A 17,190-nucleotide genomic window follows, 5' to 3' on the forward strand; every position below is an offset into this window, starting at 1 on the left:
CCTTGTCGACGTCTGACTTGTGGAGAGAGCTCCGCCTGTGGTCGATTGCTCTGCGTCAGCGTGCAGGGCTGATGCAACCGCGTGGAGGCCTCATCTGTGTCTGACCTGTTCCCTTGCGCCCTAGTTCATTTGTGCGTGTTTGTCCGGTTCTCCACAAGAGCCCCGTGGCAGTCCTGTTGCTGCAGCTGGGTGGTTCCCTGATTTTGCAGGTTTGCGGGAACTGCAGAGCGCGAGAGAGAGAGAGAGAGAGAGAGAGAGAGAGAGAGAGAGAGAGAGAGAGAGAGAGAGAGAGAGAGAGAGAGAGAGAGAGAGAGAGAGCAAGAGAAGTATGGCTGGCCTGGACATGGCTTTTATTGAACAAACAGTGGCTGCTCTTGGTCCGGATTCTGATGCAGACGAACTAGAAGATATGGTGCCGTGTACAGAGGAGATGCCGCCTGCCCCTGACTTGCAGCCTGCGGGTAAACGCTCCAAGCCTACGCCGGAAGAGACCATCAGTCATCAGGATCGTTCTTATGCTTAGGTGGTCTCTAATGCTGTGGATTCCTAGGAGATTGACTGGGAGCATTTGCTGGAGTTTGCCAATACGTTGCTTGGCGACTATGTCCAGCATAATCATGAAGCTTTTTCTGACGCGGGAACGGAAGAGGTTCTGGAGGCAACGGTGGATCCGAAAACTGTCCTGCGCTCTTTTTCAGTGTTTTATGATCGTGCGGTTATACTCTTCTTCACCGGCAGGATCCCAGTGGTTTCCCATATTCGCCAGTGGCTGCACCATTTACTGCAAGGGGAGTGTGTTGAGGAGATTTTTGTTGGGCCTCGAGGCTTCTATGAGGTGCTGCTGAACTCGGAGAAGCATCGGGCTGAGCTCCTGTCCAAACTACCATTGTTCTTTGATTGCCGTTTGGTCCATGTTGTGCCCTGGCGCCCTATGGCAGACTTTCAGCGCTTGCTTCAACGTGAATGCCCGGTGTGGATTGAGGTGGAAAATTGCCTGGCTGTCTATTGGCCATTGTTAAAGGATGCCATGGCCGTTGTGGGAACAGTGCTAGTCCCCCCAAGCCTAAGGGCAATGAATAGAAACCGTTTGTGTATGCTATGGGATACTTCCAGGAAGAGGCCTGCGTGGCTGCGCCTTAATTGCTTTGGCATGCATCCTTTGCATTTTCGCTTGAAATGGGGCAACTTTGCGGGACACTGCTTTTCGTGTGGTAAATTGGGGCACTTTATGGCCGAATGCCTAGAGAGGCAACCGTCTTCAGAAAATGTGCATGTTGTGCCGCCCAGGGATGACATGGTACTTGATGCTCCCTCACAGGAGGAAACCCAACCATCTAGTGTTTTGGATAAAGGTAAACAACAGGTTTTGGGTTTGGATTCTCGTAGCAATGACTGGATAGAGGCACGTTCCAAAAAAGGTAAACACTTGGATGCTGCTCTGCCGGACCCTGGGCCTACTGTGTCACAGGATTCAATGCGCACGTATATGCGCAGGAAAGAAATGTTCTCTTCACAGCATGCTGCGCGTACTATGGCTCCTTCTGCTCCCCGTAATCAGTCTACAAGGAAAGTATAATATACAGATGGTCCCAAGGGCCCGCCTGCTAAGTTGGCATTTGATTCTAGAGGCAATGTGATTACACCTTGGGATCGTCGTTATCCCCGCTCCATCCCCAAGACAGTGGATCTTCCATCTACCTCTAAAGCTGGCTGGCCAAATTCTTTTGCAGTCTTAGCTGATTTTCTGGATGACGGTGTCCTTGACATTCTAGCAGACAAGGTGAAATCGAGGCAAGCGGTGCCTCCTTCCTGATTTTTCTTTTTTCAGATATATGAAGATAGCCACGTGGAATGTGCGAGGCATTTGTTCTTGCCATAAGCAACATGCCATGTGGACTGTCTTGCATGAGAATCAGTGGGATGCCTTGTGTGCGGTGGAACACAAGAGTCACGGTGAAGCAGGAAAAGTGGTGGATTGCCATGGTTTTCGCTTGTTTTATGCAGGGACACATGCTGTGCATTATTCTGGTGTGCTTATGATTGTCCATGAGAAATATCAGCCTGTTCTTATTAAAAACGATGTACAGGGCCGCTTTGTGGTAATTGAAATTTTATTTGAAGGAGAGATCTTATGGTTGCTGGGCCTCTATGCTCCGAACGATCCTTTATCGCGCCGGGATCTTTGGAAGACTTTGCAGAGCTCCATGTCACTTGGCAGAAGGGGTTTCTTGATGGGAGATTTCAATATGTGTGTTGACTCTTCACAGTCCACTTCAGGACATTCGGTGATGGATGCTCCGGAAAGTCGGACATGGAATGCCTTTGCTCTTGTGGCACTTAAGCAAGATCTATGGTCTTGGCTACAACCTTCATCTCCAGGGTTTACGTTCCATTCCGCACAGTATGCTTCTACATGGTCGCGGCTGGACCGAATGTACATCATGCAGAATGATGATTTTCTTCCTGAGATGCTAGAAATGAAAGTCTTGCAGCAATATGCCTTGTCCGACCATTTCCCTCTCCAGCTTGAGATACTGGCACATCCCATTGCACCTTTTATGTAGTTGTTGGATAGACTCCCATTACGTTTCAACTCCTCTTATTTGAAGCATTCTATCTTTCAGGGCTATATGGCTATAGACATCCCATTACGTTTCAATTGATTGAGAGATTTTTATTGGACTTTGCCTCTGAGGGCACAGTTTCTTTTGAACGACTGCTCTCTAATGTGCAACGGGTCGCTCGCCAGTATGGGATACATCATGCCTCTCTTTGTCGGCGGCGTTGACATGCAGCGGAAGTCTTACTGGCTTTGGTTCGTTCGCTACTGGTGGATACCCCAGATGTTGATTTTATGTTATCTCTGGTGCAGCGTTTGGCTGATCTTATTAAAGAATTTCAATTGAAATCCCTATCAGCAGGCCAAATTGCACAATTTGACTGACAATTTGCAAGATAATGCTTGTCAGACTCATAAGTTCTTTCGCGCCTTGCATGCTTCTCCTGCTCGGGAAAATATGACCAAACTTCAAGATTTGGAGGTCGCATGGTCACTGATCCGCACACCATTGTCGATATGTGCAGGAATTATTTTCAGGATCTTCTTGGTTCTTCTCCATCGCCTTCTGACCAGGTTATGTATGCACGTTCAGTCTTCTATGATCTGGTCGGCCATCAGGTTCCACTTGATATGCGAGCTACTTTGGAGGAAGATATTTGTGAGGAGGAGGTTATGGATGTTTTGTTACATCTGCCTAAGGATAAAAGCCCTGGCTGGGATGGTCTCACCAATGAATTCTTTGAGAGCTTGGCTACCCTACTGGTGCAGCCATTGGTGGCTATGTTTCAGCAGGTTTGGGAAATAGGGGTCATGCCTTCCTCGTGGAAAGGCCTTATCAAACTGCTTCCAAAAGTTCATTCGCCGTCAATGTTGCAACACTGGTTTCCAATTTCATTGATGGGCTCGATGTATAAAATCTTTTCCAAAGTCCTGGCGAATAGGCTTCACAAGCACCTTCCAGCTATTGTGCATCCTCTTCAATATGGTTTCATTAAGGGTTGCAACATTCTGGATAATATCTTAAATGTGCAAATGGCCATTGACTATGCAAGGCACTCTAGTTAGGAAGTGGTATTGCTTCAATTGGATCTAGAAAAGGCCTTTGACTATTTAGATTGGTCTTTCATTGTTGAACTTATGTCTGCTATGGGTTTTGGTACGCGGATGTCCCGATTGATCTACACCATTAGTGCCGAGGCTTCTTCGCATGTTATGCTCAATGGTGGGGTTACAGAGCCATTTGTCCTTGCACGCTCGGTGAGACAGGGTTGCCCTTTGAGTCCTCTCTTCTTTGCCCTGGCGACCCACCCGGTTCTTTCAATGTTATCTTCGATGGCAGCTTCGGATCAACTGGCCAGATTGTCTCTTCCTTTGGGGCAGCACTTCATTAGCCAATCTTTGGCTGATGATAGCGTTATGATTTTGCGTGCAGACAAGGACAACATTCGCAAGGCATTAGATGTTTGGACACTCTTTGGTCAGGCTTCGGGTCTTCGCATCAATACCTTCAAATCAGCCATTCTCAGCTACAGGGAGTCGGATTTACAATCATTGGGCTGGCAGGGTCAGGTGGTTCTCCGTGGCTCCATTGTCAGGCATCTTGGGTACCCGTTGGGTGTTGATGTTCGGCCAAAGCAACTATTGGAGTGGATTTCACAGAAACTGGCAGCTAAGTTTATGTATTGGAAGTCGTAAGCGTGGCCCTTTCATGTCCACCTCAAACTTGCGCAGACAATTATGCTACCAATGCTCACATATTTCTTGCCATTGTTGCCCTAGACCCCTATTACTTTGAAGGCTCTCACTCGCCCTATTCGTTTCATGTTATGGAAGAAGGATTCATTGCACGCAGGTATTTCGTGGATTTCGTGGTCACATTCGTGTCCCCCAAACAACTGGGTGGTGGGGCTATTTTGGATGCTGAAACTCATATGCTGGCTCTTCGTTGGTCTCTTTTTCGCGCTATGTGCGTGGATCATCACCTGTGGACCATTATAGCCCGTTATTTTCCTTTAGAAGTTGATGACCAACAAGAGCAAGAGGAATTTGATGGCCGTTTTAAAGATTATCTGATGACAATAGTTTAAATGTTTGTGCAATTGTGAAATGAATCCTTAGTTCATGCACTTTTTGAACCCTTGAAGGAGGGTAGCAAAGGCAAGAAGAGGAAATAAACTTCAAGAGCTTTTGGATAGCAAGATACACTAAAGGAAGAGCCAATACAGTAGCATGATGTTCCAAACGTGGGCAGTGCGCATAAGTAAATGATGCCAGTGGGGCAATTAATGCGTATGCAAGGCCAACTTGGAAGTGCCAAGCCAATGCTTTTTGGAGAGCAGGGCATGCACGCAATTATGGGGCAGCTAGGCTACTTTCATGGTGGCACTAGTTTCCATGCTATAATTGGATAGGGACCGTATGGATGTACGGCACAACTAGTTATGGTATGGAGCAACCAATGCATGGTATGCAAGCATAGTTGTCAGATATGAAAGGTACGATACGGTACGGTACGATAAAATACGGTACTAAATGATACCTTAAGATTTTATAAGATGCGGTACGATATTAGTATGAAAAAAATAAATTAACTTCATTTTTTTTAAAACTATAAATAATAGAACACATGTTTAAAGTGAAACTAGCAGTGCCATTACAAAATATGTTGAATATATGAGGTAAAAAGCCCTCGCAGTCACATGCGAGCAGCAAACATGCGGGCAATGGTATAGTGCATTGGATACATCATACAATCATCAATGAGTGAAACTGGATACAATCATCAGTGATAGTACAAAGTAGATACAAAAAGGTGAGACTCGAGAGAGCTGAGGCCTAGAGGCTAGGATGACTCATGAGGCATCACTATCATCATCATCATCATCGTGCTCATCAAGAGAGTTTGAAGATGACTCCTCGTCATCAAATGATGAGGCACTCTCATACTTATCCTCACTGATAAGGTTACCATCATCATCAAATGATGGCTCCCTAGGCAATGACGGTCTAACTGTAGGCAAGGGGGGAATGTAATCATTAGGGATTGAACGAGAGCTACTAGAGCCTCTCCTCATATATGTCTGCAAACCACTTGAACCACCCCTCGTCGATCTCGGAGGGCACCAAATGACCATGCCCCTGCTGGCAACTCGAACTCCTCACCCATGAGCACGTTGACTACGAGTGTCACGGGTGTTTGTTGCTATGAGCTCTCTACAGAGCTCTGCAAAGATCTGCTCCTCCTCCTCATCGACCTCCTGATGTACACTTGCAAGAGTGTCACCCATCAACTTGAATGTATCAACATTCACCTACACAATGCACATAAGATAATAGATTATAAATACTAAATTGTTGAGTATAATACTATAAAGTAACAAGTTGAAACCAACAAATTTAAAAATTAAACTTGACTTATCATTTTATGATTAGGTGTTTACCTGCTTTAGACTACCCATACTTATCATGGCCTTTATCATGCGCAAGTTAGTGCGGCAATAGACTAGCCGCTCTAACTGTTGTGTGCTAAGACGATTGCGAATCTTCGTGTGAATGAGAGAATATGCACTCCAGTTTCTCTCACATGCACCCGAAGAGCAATCCTGTGCAAGGACTCTCATGGCCAAGGGCTGAAGAGTCTCCAGCGCATATCCAAAATTTTGCCACCAAAATAGAGGCTTTACAAGTGACTCCTTTCTCCAACAAGTGGGAGAAGAAAATGCCACATGTCCTCTTTGATATGCATAGCATCCAAGCTCCTCTAGGACTGTGTTGTGGTCATCTATAGGAACCACACGAGTCAAATATGCAAGCTGATCTGACCGGAGCTCTCTATCATCCATGATGGCCGGCGACTTGTAGGCTGGATGCACCAATGCTGCAAAACCATGGATGGGTCTATGCATCCATGCCCATCTCCTCTCTGCTATCTCTATGATGTGTGCACGGTGAGAATCTGTGATCGTTGTGCAAGCCTGTACCAAACCAATGCCACTCTGAAGAAGTGAACGAGAAGGCCCATGGTGGACCCCTCGCAATCAATCATGCGCAACATCCTATAAAAGGGAGTCATAGCAATCACAATGGCACAGACTTTCTGCCAAAACTGCTCATTAAGGCACAGCTGCTGCATGGCTTTCGCCTCCTTCGTCTCATGCTCATCCCACTCATTCCATAGAGTGCACACCATTGTTTGGTATAGGGCAGACCGCACCTCATAAAGCTGCTCCAACAATAACCACATATAAGCAAACTGAGTTGAAGAAGGCTTCTTCAACGGAAGTTTGCTATGCTCGCCATACATCGCAAGCATCTTTACCTTCACCGTGAAGAAGGTGACAATAGATGTAGCCTTGTGTACCACCCTCTTCACCCATTTGTATATGTTGGTTGGAAATTTTCAGCAAGTTTAGCGTATATGGCATGGTTGGACAATAGTGGCCAATGTTGTGATTGTGATGCCTTATGGAAATTCCAGTGCACTGTACTTTTTCTTTGGCACAATGCAGAGCAATTGAGAACGATTGCAAGGGTTTCAAGGGAAAGGTTTGTCATGGGGATGTGAAATTTTGAGATGCTTTAATCTTGCCGATAACATTTGATTGAGTTATAAATCAAATGTACAAGGTTGTTTAGCACATGTAATGCACATGGTAGTTATTTTATGGTAATAGGCCAAGGACCCTAAGAATGCAGTGGGTGCTAAAGGCAAGATTTGAAATAAGGTATGCCTGACAGGTACGAGGTGGTACCGGGTGTCCAATTTGGGCCTACATCAATTTATTGGCCACTAATGTCAATGGTGACATTAAAAAAGATGCATTAATTAATTAATTACTGTCGGTCTAAGAGTTAATAACTACTCAGGGATACTTGAAAGACAAATTGGCCTAGCTAATTTAATTACTGGTTGGCGAAATTGATTTTTTTGAGTACTAGAATAATTATTAAATTAATTTTTAAAATTGATATTTTGAAAATTAATGCTAGAAAATGGGATTAGAAGACTGATACTTGGCAAAACTTACCCATGCAAGTGGAAAAAGAGTTTTTTAGGGGTTGGTGGAAGTCTAGTCAAGCCATTGTGAGAGAGGAGGCTGTTAGAGAGTAAGGAGATGCTACTCATGTGATTTGCAGCCACTAGGGATCAGCCCTACAGCAAGTGACAGCAATTTGGAGCTCTCCAAGAGCAGGCGACAGCAGCCAAGGGTCCTTCTAGTACACGTGATAGCATACAGGAGGGGGCAAAGGTCTTTTTCTTGGTCCTAACTTGTAGGTGACTGACAACTTCTATGGTTGTTTGAGTAGAGCAATAATAGTTTTTCGACATTTCTTGCAATGAAACTCTAAAATCTCTCTTTCTACATCATTCTCTCTCATCCCCCAGCCATCTCTCAAGTTATCTTATCATTCTCTAGCAATTTGAGCCATCAGAGGAAGAGATTCTAGTCAATCTTTGTTGCAAACCCTAAGTTACAATAGAAGTTAGGGTTTGGATAGTCACCTCGAGATGCATGCTTAGAATTAAGGGCCTAGGACTTGAATTACAGCTAGTTGAAATTGAAGAATTTCAAGGAGATATCAAATTTGGGGTTGAATTCCTCTTTCAAGGAGGAGGGTGAAGGCGAATCCTCGAGCAAACCAAGGGGAAAATTGGTTTGGAGGGTTGCTTGGTAAGTTTTGACAGCAAGAGGCACTTGGATTAGCGGGGGAGATCAGAGAATCTCAGTTGTACTCCTTTCATTTACTCCTTTCATTTGCAATATGAGATAAAGAAATACCGAAAGGGGCACGAGTTTTGAAGCAAACAAGATGTCCAATGTCCAAGATTAGAGTGATAAAATGTGCATTTTCAGTCTATGTGAAATTTATGCTTGCTATAATTAATGCTTAATTTGGTTATTTACCACCCTATTAGAGAAGGAAGGTGTAAGCAACAACGACAAAGAGGACTTCGAGAAGGATGGGAGGAAGCATGCAAAGTCTTAGAAGAAGCACAAGGGCTGTGAATCCTCAGAGGACGCTTGGAAAGCCACAACCAAAACCCTCTTGTGTACCAAATGTAATGATCAGGGGCACTCGGCTCCCATTCGGCTTGGGTTCAAATAGAGTCCCATAATGATGATAGCCTTTAGAAACAAGATACAAGCGTCGAATTGATCTGAAAGACATGACATTAGCACTTGTAGGTAGAAGAGCATTAGCAACTGTGATCACTTCAAGTCTCTCTCTCTCTCTCTGATATACATACAAAACCATGGTCCTACCATCAAGTCTTGTTAATTAGGAAGTTCAAGAAGAGTATACAAGTAGATTGATCAATACTTTCCTCTTTTCCATTTGTAAATATTCTATTTCTTATTATGAGAGAAAATGTTGATCCTCCCTCATCAATATGGCCTTTTGGCAGACCAAAAATAATCTCCTATGAAGGGACAAAATTTAAATACAGAATTGGAAACAAACCTTGATGTTCTTTTGGAATGCATTGATAACCAAAACTGCAACAAGTTGGGGATTCCAGCTCTTCCCAAGAACAAGCCATTTCTAAGAGAAAAGGAGACATAATATGATTTAGGAGAACATGAATGCTGAATACCAAGTAGCTTAGATTCCATCAATTATGTTTTGTGATTGCAAATATTAAGCTTACCCTTAAGAATGGCAGCAATAGTTGGAATGGGAGTTTAGAGGGAGTCTCGATCATACTATTCGGTTTGCAAGCCTTCAAGCATAAGATCAAGGATTCCCTTGAGTCTTTCAGTATGTTCTATAAAATACAATACACATAGTTTGTTCAAAATATGTAGAAAAGTCAACATGTTACAATTTATAAAAATATATGACATAATAGTCAAGTAGACAAAATCCAAATGCTACATATGGACTTCAACAAATACCAGACATTCCTTGCGTGCAATTGTTTGTAGGTCCTTCAAATAAGGCATCAGGTGGGATTCAAGTGATGGAACTAGATACACCTTGATTAGTTGTATTAAGGTCTGAAAGGAAGCGATTGATAATTTTGTTAGGAATCCTATAGAGCCCCTACAAATCTAGACCATATTATCATTTCCATATGTGAACATATAGGCTACAAATCTAGACCATATTATCATTTCCTTATGTGAACATATAGGCTACAAAGATGTTGCAATTGTTACCACCCTCTATAATTTTGGCAAGTTATTTTAGGCTCTCTACCTATAAACCCAAATTGAAACCCAAGTAGATTAAGGTGTAAGATGAGAAGAATGAGCATTTTGGCATGGTGGATAGTGCAAATGATACCAATGAAATTTAATGTTTGCAAGCAATTTAAATTTGTAGTACTGTGAAATTTTAAAATTTGTGGGAGCACATGGCTATTCATATAAATTTCTATTTTTGGACAAGACAATGCAATTTTTTTGATTTTGACTTTTGAGAACTTTAAAAAATAAAGAAAAAACTTTGTTTGTTAAATTAAAAAATCTTGTTTTTGCTATTGTTTTTTAGTTCAATGTCGTTGTTGACTTAAGTTTTCAAAATTGACAATTTTGTCACTTGGCTGCAGTTTTTTTCATGAAAGTATCACATAGGCATATCATTTGCATCTATCGTAGTTAGACAATTGTATGCGACCACCATGTCAAGTGGATACTATATTTACTTGGAAGTATCACATTGCCATCTAGTGAAGGCATGTGATTTTTTGGGTTGTCATATTGTCAATAAACTAGATGCCCAAAAGAACTAAAAGTTTAGTTAGGCCAGCAAATTGACTAGAAGGCCCTAATAACTAAGACTTTTTCACTCAAGTAGTCACATTGACTAGAGACCCACTTTTTTTCTTTGCAAGTAAAATGTGGTTGATTATATTACTAAAAAAAACTGATTACAACAGAGTGCTCATGCTCAACAGACTAATTGGAGTTGATGCAAAGTCACCAATACATCATGTATACAAGCCTCTCAAGGCGGTCTAGGGGGGATGGGGGCAAGAAGCCATGAGGGGGCGGGGGGGCGGGGGGAGGGGTATATCGCCAAATGGGGCTGCCTGCCTGTATCACAAAGAACAGGCCTTGGCCGCCCCAGGTACGAATGAAGTGACCATGGAGCTCCTGGCGAGCCCTGGACTCGCCCTGCACCTGATCCCATTGGCGGCGGAGGGAATGGATGATGGAGGTTCATAGCTCTGCTAAGGTCGCAAGTGCTGAAAGTCTCTCTCCGCCGAAAGCCACATGGCATTGCGCCTTTCAGATATGCCATCCAGTAAGACTCCCTATGATCTCCCATATCTTCGAGCGGTCTGCTGTGGACTCCAGTACATGGCGGATGGGTAAAGTCTCTAGACCGACCACTGCACATGACCCTACCTCGATCATGAATATCGTGTCTTGCATCCTGGCCTCATACAAAAGGTGATAGCCCTTGCTGACTGCCTGCCAACAGAAAGCTCCCCATGAAATACACCCAAGGCTAGGGGCTATACGTCGAAGGATACGGCATGCTCCTCTCCACACAAGCTGCGCCTCCTCACAAGACCAAAGGCAGTGCTTTGGGGTTTCCAGAGACTGCTGTGTGTAGCGCTTACAATGTCTCTCCTTTTGCATTTGGGCAAGCTACCTTCCCACCGCCAAGCCTCCATGTGCCACGAGCCATAAAAAATACGACACCCTCCTTGGCCTCTAGCTATCCCATAGGCGGCGCCAGAAGGTCCGTCGGAAGGGCTCTGTGATGCTGTGCTCCGCTCAGTGCCTGCTGCGTGACTACGCCCAGTCCATATCCTCCTGCATCAGTACATGTCTGCCAATCCTCGCAGTATACTCTAGGAACCTGGGTGGCTTTTTGGCAACCGCAGAGGCCGGCCATAGCCACTCTCCTGGATCCCACTCCAGCTCATTAAGTGGTCTATTCTCCCAAATCCAAAGGCGCCACTCCTTGAGCTCCTTCAAGAAAACATAGGGATCCAGTCGCCAAGTCTTTCCCTGAAGACCCACCACCCAAATCCTCCTCCATGAAAGGGTGGCAATCCCCTCATCCTGTTGCCCTCTGTCAAGGGCCAGACGTCCCCCCTCCTGAACGGCGAAGGTCCCTTGGGGGGCGCCACCCACTCTACCTGCCACCCGAAGAGGGGTGCTTGCTGGAGAGAACCTGGCTGCCCATACCTCCCCGCCCTCTGTCGGCTCTTGTATCGGGGGGCAAGCCACTCCGGAGGTATTGTTGCGCCTATCTCTCTTCTCCTAAACTCCACTCCTCTCGTGCACCCTGATACTCGCTGTAGCACCTCCTCGTCTGCCATCCTGTACACCTCCCGCCATGTCCTGATGGAACGAGCTCGGCTGGCCTCCCACCCAGCCCACTGGATGTGGGGGCGCTCACCTATCTACGCCCCTTCCCTATCTTTGACCTGGAGGTTCCAGATCACTGACTGACGGTCTATTTCCTCTTGGCAATCTGCGGAGCTCTGGATTAGGGCCTTGTGGAGGCCCTGCCACACGCGGAGTAGGCCCCGCAGGAAAGGTGATCTGGGGGGGGGGGGGTGATCTGGGCTGAAGTGAAGATCCATCTCAGGGACGGCCTCCACTCACCGCCAAGCCTCGGTTTACAGTCCTGAAGGCCCTCCTGCAGTAAGACCTTCCAGATCTACCTGCGTGGTGTGACACCGCAGACAACTAGCTTGCCCAAGAGGGCCATACTCTGATATTCTGGGTCTATGATCCCAAGCCCTCCCTTTGATCGATGTCGTATGATGGTCGCCCACGCCACCTTGGCCTTGGAGTCCCTGGAGCCATCAGATCTAGACCAAAGGAAATTCTGCACTAGGCGACGAAGCTGCCCTACGCATGATGAGGAAAAGCACCAACATGAGCCGATGTATCAAGCCGTCGCTAGGAGGACGTGGTTAACCACCAGGGCTTGACCGGCTAGTGAGAGGCAAACCGTGCTCCAGTAGGTCAGTTTCCTCCGAATAGAATCTAGGACAGGAAGAAATTGCTGGGCAGGAGTGATGTCTAGTCCCACCTGGAACCCTAGGTATCGGACGGTCTGCCCTCTGCTCACCCATTTAAATCCCAAGTGGACACCCCACTCCATGCTGGAGTCCGGGTCTATGAGGAAACCAACCGACTTTTACCAGTTGATTTTCGCACCCATTGCAAATCAGAACACATCAAGAGCCAGCCTCGTTCTCTCCAGCATCACCTCATCATCCTCTATGTAGAGGCCTGTGTCGTCTGCGTACTCTGAGTCTAACAACTCAGTCTCCTCTCTCACTGGAAGTCGGAGGCCGCGTAGTCCGCTCATATGTGACCTAAGGAAGTGAGACATCGCCTCTGCGAAGAGTAGGAATAGGTATGGGGCCAGGGGACAGCCCTGTCGGACCAATCTCTCCAGCCGGAACTCCTCCCCTCGCCTTCCGCCTATGAGAACCTTGCTGGTGGCTGATCTGTACAGGCTGGAGACCCCGCGAATCCAAGCGTGGGGGAATCCCAACTTCACCATGATACCCTCTAGGAAATCCCAGTCCACCCTGTCATAAGCTTTCTCGAAGTCCAAGAGTAGTACAACCAGTCTTTGCCCACTGTGTTGAGCCCACTTTATCGCCTCAAAGAATGTAAATACATTGTCTAGGATGCTCCTATCCTGGACAACGCCTGTCTGTGTGTCATGAATGATAATTGGAAGCACATGTCATAATCGTCTACCAATCATCTTTGCCAGAGCCTTATAGGCCATTGACAATAAGGTGATCAGTCTCCACTGGGATAGCTCCAACCGGTCTCCCCCTTTGGGGAGAAGATTGATAAGGCTTGCCGAGAGCCTCCCTGGGATCTATCCTGAGGTGAAGATCTCCTGGAAAGCCCTCAGTAGGGGGTCCTTCACCACCTCCCAGTAGGTAGTGAAGAAAGCCTTAGAGAGGTCATCCTTCCTCGGGCATTTTTGCCCATCCTGTGTATGGAAAGCCTTCTCTAGTTCCTTCTCTGTGAAGGGGGCTAGGAGGGCGTGTCCTATCTCCTCTTTGACGAGGGACGGGGTGTGATCCCATACCTGCTATTTGCATCTCTCTCCTCTAGCTGAAGCTGTCTCTTGCTAGAAGAGGCGCGTGTAATAGTCGGTGGCAATCTCCATCACCTCATGAGGGCTAGAACGGGTCCTTCCATATTGATCCCTAAGGCTGCATATGTGCTCTCCCGCGGTGCGAGGCTGGTACACCTGGAAGAACTCCCTGCACATCATGTCCCCCTTCCGCGCCCAAAAGGCTGCTGAAGTGCGGAAAGAGAACTCCGAGCACCTGTCCTCTAGGCCAGCAATGGCTGCACGCGTGTGCACCTCCTGTGCGTGGAGGGTGGGGTCCCGTGGTGCCCCCTGCAATAATCTTTGCGTGGCTGCAAGGTCCCGCCGGAGTGCTCTCTCCTCCTCCCAACACTGCTACCTGGCCTGTAGGGCTGCCTCTTGGCAAATTCTGCTTGACTCGGCTAGGACCTCTGCAACCTCCTCTGCTATCCTGTCCCTCCTGACCCACTCTCTGGTCCAAATGTGCTCTATCTATCTTGACACCTCCACCCTCCTATAGATCGAGTTAAGGATTCGACAGGATCGTGTATCTAGGGCGGATGCTGGGGGATCAAGTGCCAGGAGAACCAGGCAGTATCGGATAACGTGGTGCCTGCCAATTGCTCAATCTGGCCTCCACGAGAGCCTCCCCACTCTCCCACATAAAACCTGTCCAACCGCTCCAGCAAGGCTCCACCTAATCGCCTGTATCCCCAGGAGAAGTCCAACGACCTCTCCCTCCTGTGGAAGGCTGGGTCTTTCCAGGCATCCCGTGCTCCGACTGCAAGCAAAAAAACCTCCCATGCCTCCTGCTCCTCCCCAGCCATGCCCTGGTAGTTTCTTTCTTTGCCCTGCTGGTCCTCCAAAGCCTCCAGGTTGTTGAAATCTCCTCCAACAATCCAGGAGTCCACCTCTGAGAGTCCAGCTGCAATCTCCACCCAGAACTTGCTGCGTGCCCTAACCTCCGTAGGGACATAGACATTGAGGACTCCAATACACGAGTCCCCAATATCCATTCTGATCCATAGAACCCTTCCTGCCACTTTCGTCCCATGGTCTCGTACACAAGTGGTGAGACTCGGGCCAATAGAGGTGCATACGCCTCCACTCCTGCTGTGGGCACCTATGGCTTGCTCCCAGTCAGTATGCGAGCTGCCCGGAAGTACCTTCCCAACCCGTTGAGCCTGGGCGAGGGTGAGCTTGTGCTCCTGCAGAAGCAAGATGTCTATCCGTCCGGCAAGGGTAGGTTGCAACTCCTGCTGGACAATCAGCTTCCTTGAGCCACATGCCCCACTGTAGTGGAGACTGTTCACATTCCAGGATCCAAGATGTAAGCTCATGGGGCAATCTGTGACTGACCGAAGAGGCATCTGTTCGGTGTGGATGCTGCAGATGTGGAAGAGAGACTGTGAGGCATGCAAGTGTGTTTTGCCGCTGGTCTGGATGGTGAGCTCCAGTCCCCCATGGTGGCCCTCGGCCGGACCATAGGGATGATAGATGCTCCAGGTGGTACTATCAATGCATCTATCAGCCATGCTGAAAAACGCGACTTTGTACACTGGTAGAAGCGGGCTGCCTGTGCCAGGGGCCACTTGATCACGTCCCTCGGCGCTCTCCACTGTGGGGGGGCTCGAAAGATAATGCTCAAATGCGGGACGTCGGCGCTAGCCCACCAGTTAATGTCCATCATGCAACCGGGCCATTGTTGTGCGAATAGTGCTGATCCTTCATCTCCCATCCACTGGGAGATGTGATCCGCCACCTGACTCTTCAACTCCTCAATCTGTGTAGTCGTCCACTTCTCTGAGTAAGATGACTGAAGAAAAAAGGCATAGTTTGGTCCATTCGATGGTGCTAGTAGGTGGACCTTGCCCCTCCTGGACTTACGAACCACGAAGATCCCCACCTCTAGAGGTAGTGGGAACTCTCCGTGCTCCGCAACTCGTAGGTAGGACCATGGGCCATTGTGGAAAAACTCTTGTGGCAGCAACTGTGCCTGTCTCGGGAAAGTATGGTGGGTGGCAGGGGCAGATGAGCTGGTGGCTGTGTGGACGGGGGGAGACTGCTGGTGTGTAGAGGAGATAGGTGTGTATGGCTCATCACAACCTGTGGGAGGAGAGGGGTGGTTTTGGGGGGGCTCACCTGACTTGGGTGCGGATCAGGGGGGCTGCTCGGTAGGGAGGTGATGGGGGTGAAGAGGATCAAGATATGGTGGGATGGCTGGAGATGCATGACGGGTGTGGGGGGAGGGGGTAGTGGCCTTGGCAAGGGGGGACTGTGGGCCAAGGTCAGTGGAGGGAGGGGGGGGGCATGGGATGTTGGGGGGGGCATGAGGGGCCTGTGGGAACTCAAGCGAGGCAGTCTGTGGCGCATGTGGAGAAGTGGGGGGGTGCGGTCCTGTTGGGTGGGGCGGACAGGGGGGGGGGGGTGTGGAGTGCTCTGCCGAGAGGGGACCGCTCGCCGGCCATCACTCTGCTGACGAGACTGGGTTTGAGGGGCTAGTTGCGCCCCCCCTTGCCGTCTCCCTCTCTGTCGCCTTTGGACCCGTGTGAAACCATTAGCGTCCACGTGCGGACCTGTGGGCAGAGCCGCCTTGGCTCCGAAACGTATACAAGTTGTTGCCTGATGCCCAAAGTCGTGGCAGCGCAGGCACTGCCCTGGTTGCCCAGTCACAATGACCTGCTGCCTAAAGGAGTGCCTGCCTGCCTCAATCTCTAGGAACTGTGGGATATTCTTGACCTCTTTCACTGCCACCCATACCTTTGGGACCCTTGCAGCTGTCACTGCATCCGCGAAGGACGCGGGAAGGACAGTGCTGAAGAGCCGCCCAAAGTCTTCCACCAACTGGCGCTACTCAATCGCCAGGCCGGGGAAAAGAAGGGTGACCGGGTGCCGAAGAAACTTGTTGTGGAGTGCAAACGCCTCCACAGTAAAGCCACTGTATCAAGGGACCATGTATATGACCCCCTTCGTGGATGCATATAGTGAACTGGCGAGTGGCTCGCGAGCTGCGTCTGCCGAGCTAAGGCTGACCATGAAGATCCCTTGGCCCAATAGGACCGCCTCCATGATCTGCACTGTGCCGATGCGCAGTGTGGAGTGAAGCCAGTCCCGAAGCTGGGCCCTGGCTGGGGAATGTCCTACTACCTGACCATAAATTGTTGTTTCCATTAGCTCTAGCTCTTTATCTCGGACGGCTAAGAGCTGCTCCTTAGAGAGAACTACGCGCAAGGTGTTCGACTGGGGGGTACTCAGTGAGTGCGTTGGCGTCTAACCATAGGTTTCCATTGCGTGTCCCTTTTGGGAGAACCTACCCATCGCGCTACTGTGCTACTGGATGGGGAGTTCTGCAGGGGGAGGGAGCAACTGGAGGAGGAAGGAGAGGGGGGTGTTGATGGCGAAGGGGGGGTGGGGTTCTATTTTCGATGGCGGCGGTGTTGCAGCTTGATAGCGGGCCAGGCCTCCCGGCAAGGCAGCACTCGGGGGGCGGGGAGTTGGGAGGGGGAAACAAAGATAGGTGGGGGGGGGGGGGCAGGGCGGACGCAGGCGGCGCGCAGGGAGATGGCAACGGGCCCTGGCGGGGTGAGAGAGAT

General features: G+C 48.4%; 1 protein-coding gene and 1 pseudogene across 8 annotated transcripts in view; both read right to left on the reverse strand.

Annotated features, from left to right (window-relative positions):
• Positions 1-17,190, reverse strand: part of LOC148015669 (uncharacterized) — a 160,394-nt gene that overhangs the window by 34,002 nt on the left and 109,202 nt on the right. For 5 of the 8 annotated variants that reach the window (XM_087665040.1, XM_087665041.1, XM_087665042.1 and 2 more), the window contains 3 exons: positions 9,460-9,561; positions 9,213-9,329; positions 9,026-9,106 (listed from right to left, as the gene is read on the reverse strand). The exons of 1 other annotated variant lie outside the window; for it this stretch is intronic. In XM_087665040.1, coding sequence (XP_087521166.1) covers positions 9,026-9,106; positions 9,213-9,329; positions 9,460-9,561 — 300 coding nt within the window. The remainder of the gene's footprint in view (positions 1-9,025; positions 9,107-9,212; positions 9,330-9,459; positions 9,562-17,190) is intronic. 2 more of the 8 variants (XM_087665043.1, XM_087665044.1) reach the window with 2 other exon arrangements.
• LOC148015671 (uncharacterized) lies at positions 5,413-6,878 on the reverse strand (annotated as a pseudogene).

This window comes from Lygodium microphyllum, chromosome 24 (assembly GCF_053477565.2).
Source record: "Lygodium microphyllum isolate KBCC chromosome 24, Lygodium_microphyllum_v1.1.10, whole genome shotgun sequence".
In the NCBI taxonomy this organism is placed as follows: domain Eukaryota; kingdom Viridiplantae; phylum Streptophyta; class Polypodiopsida; order Schizaeales; family Lygodiaceae; genus Lygodium; species Lygodium microphyllum.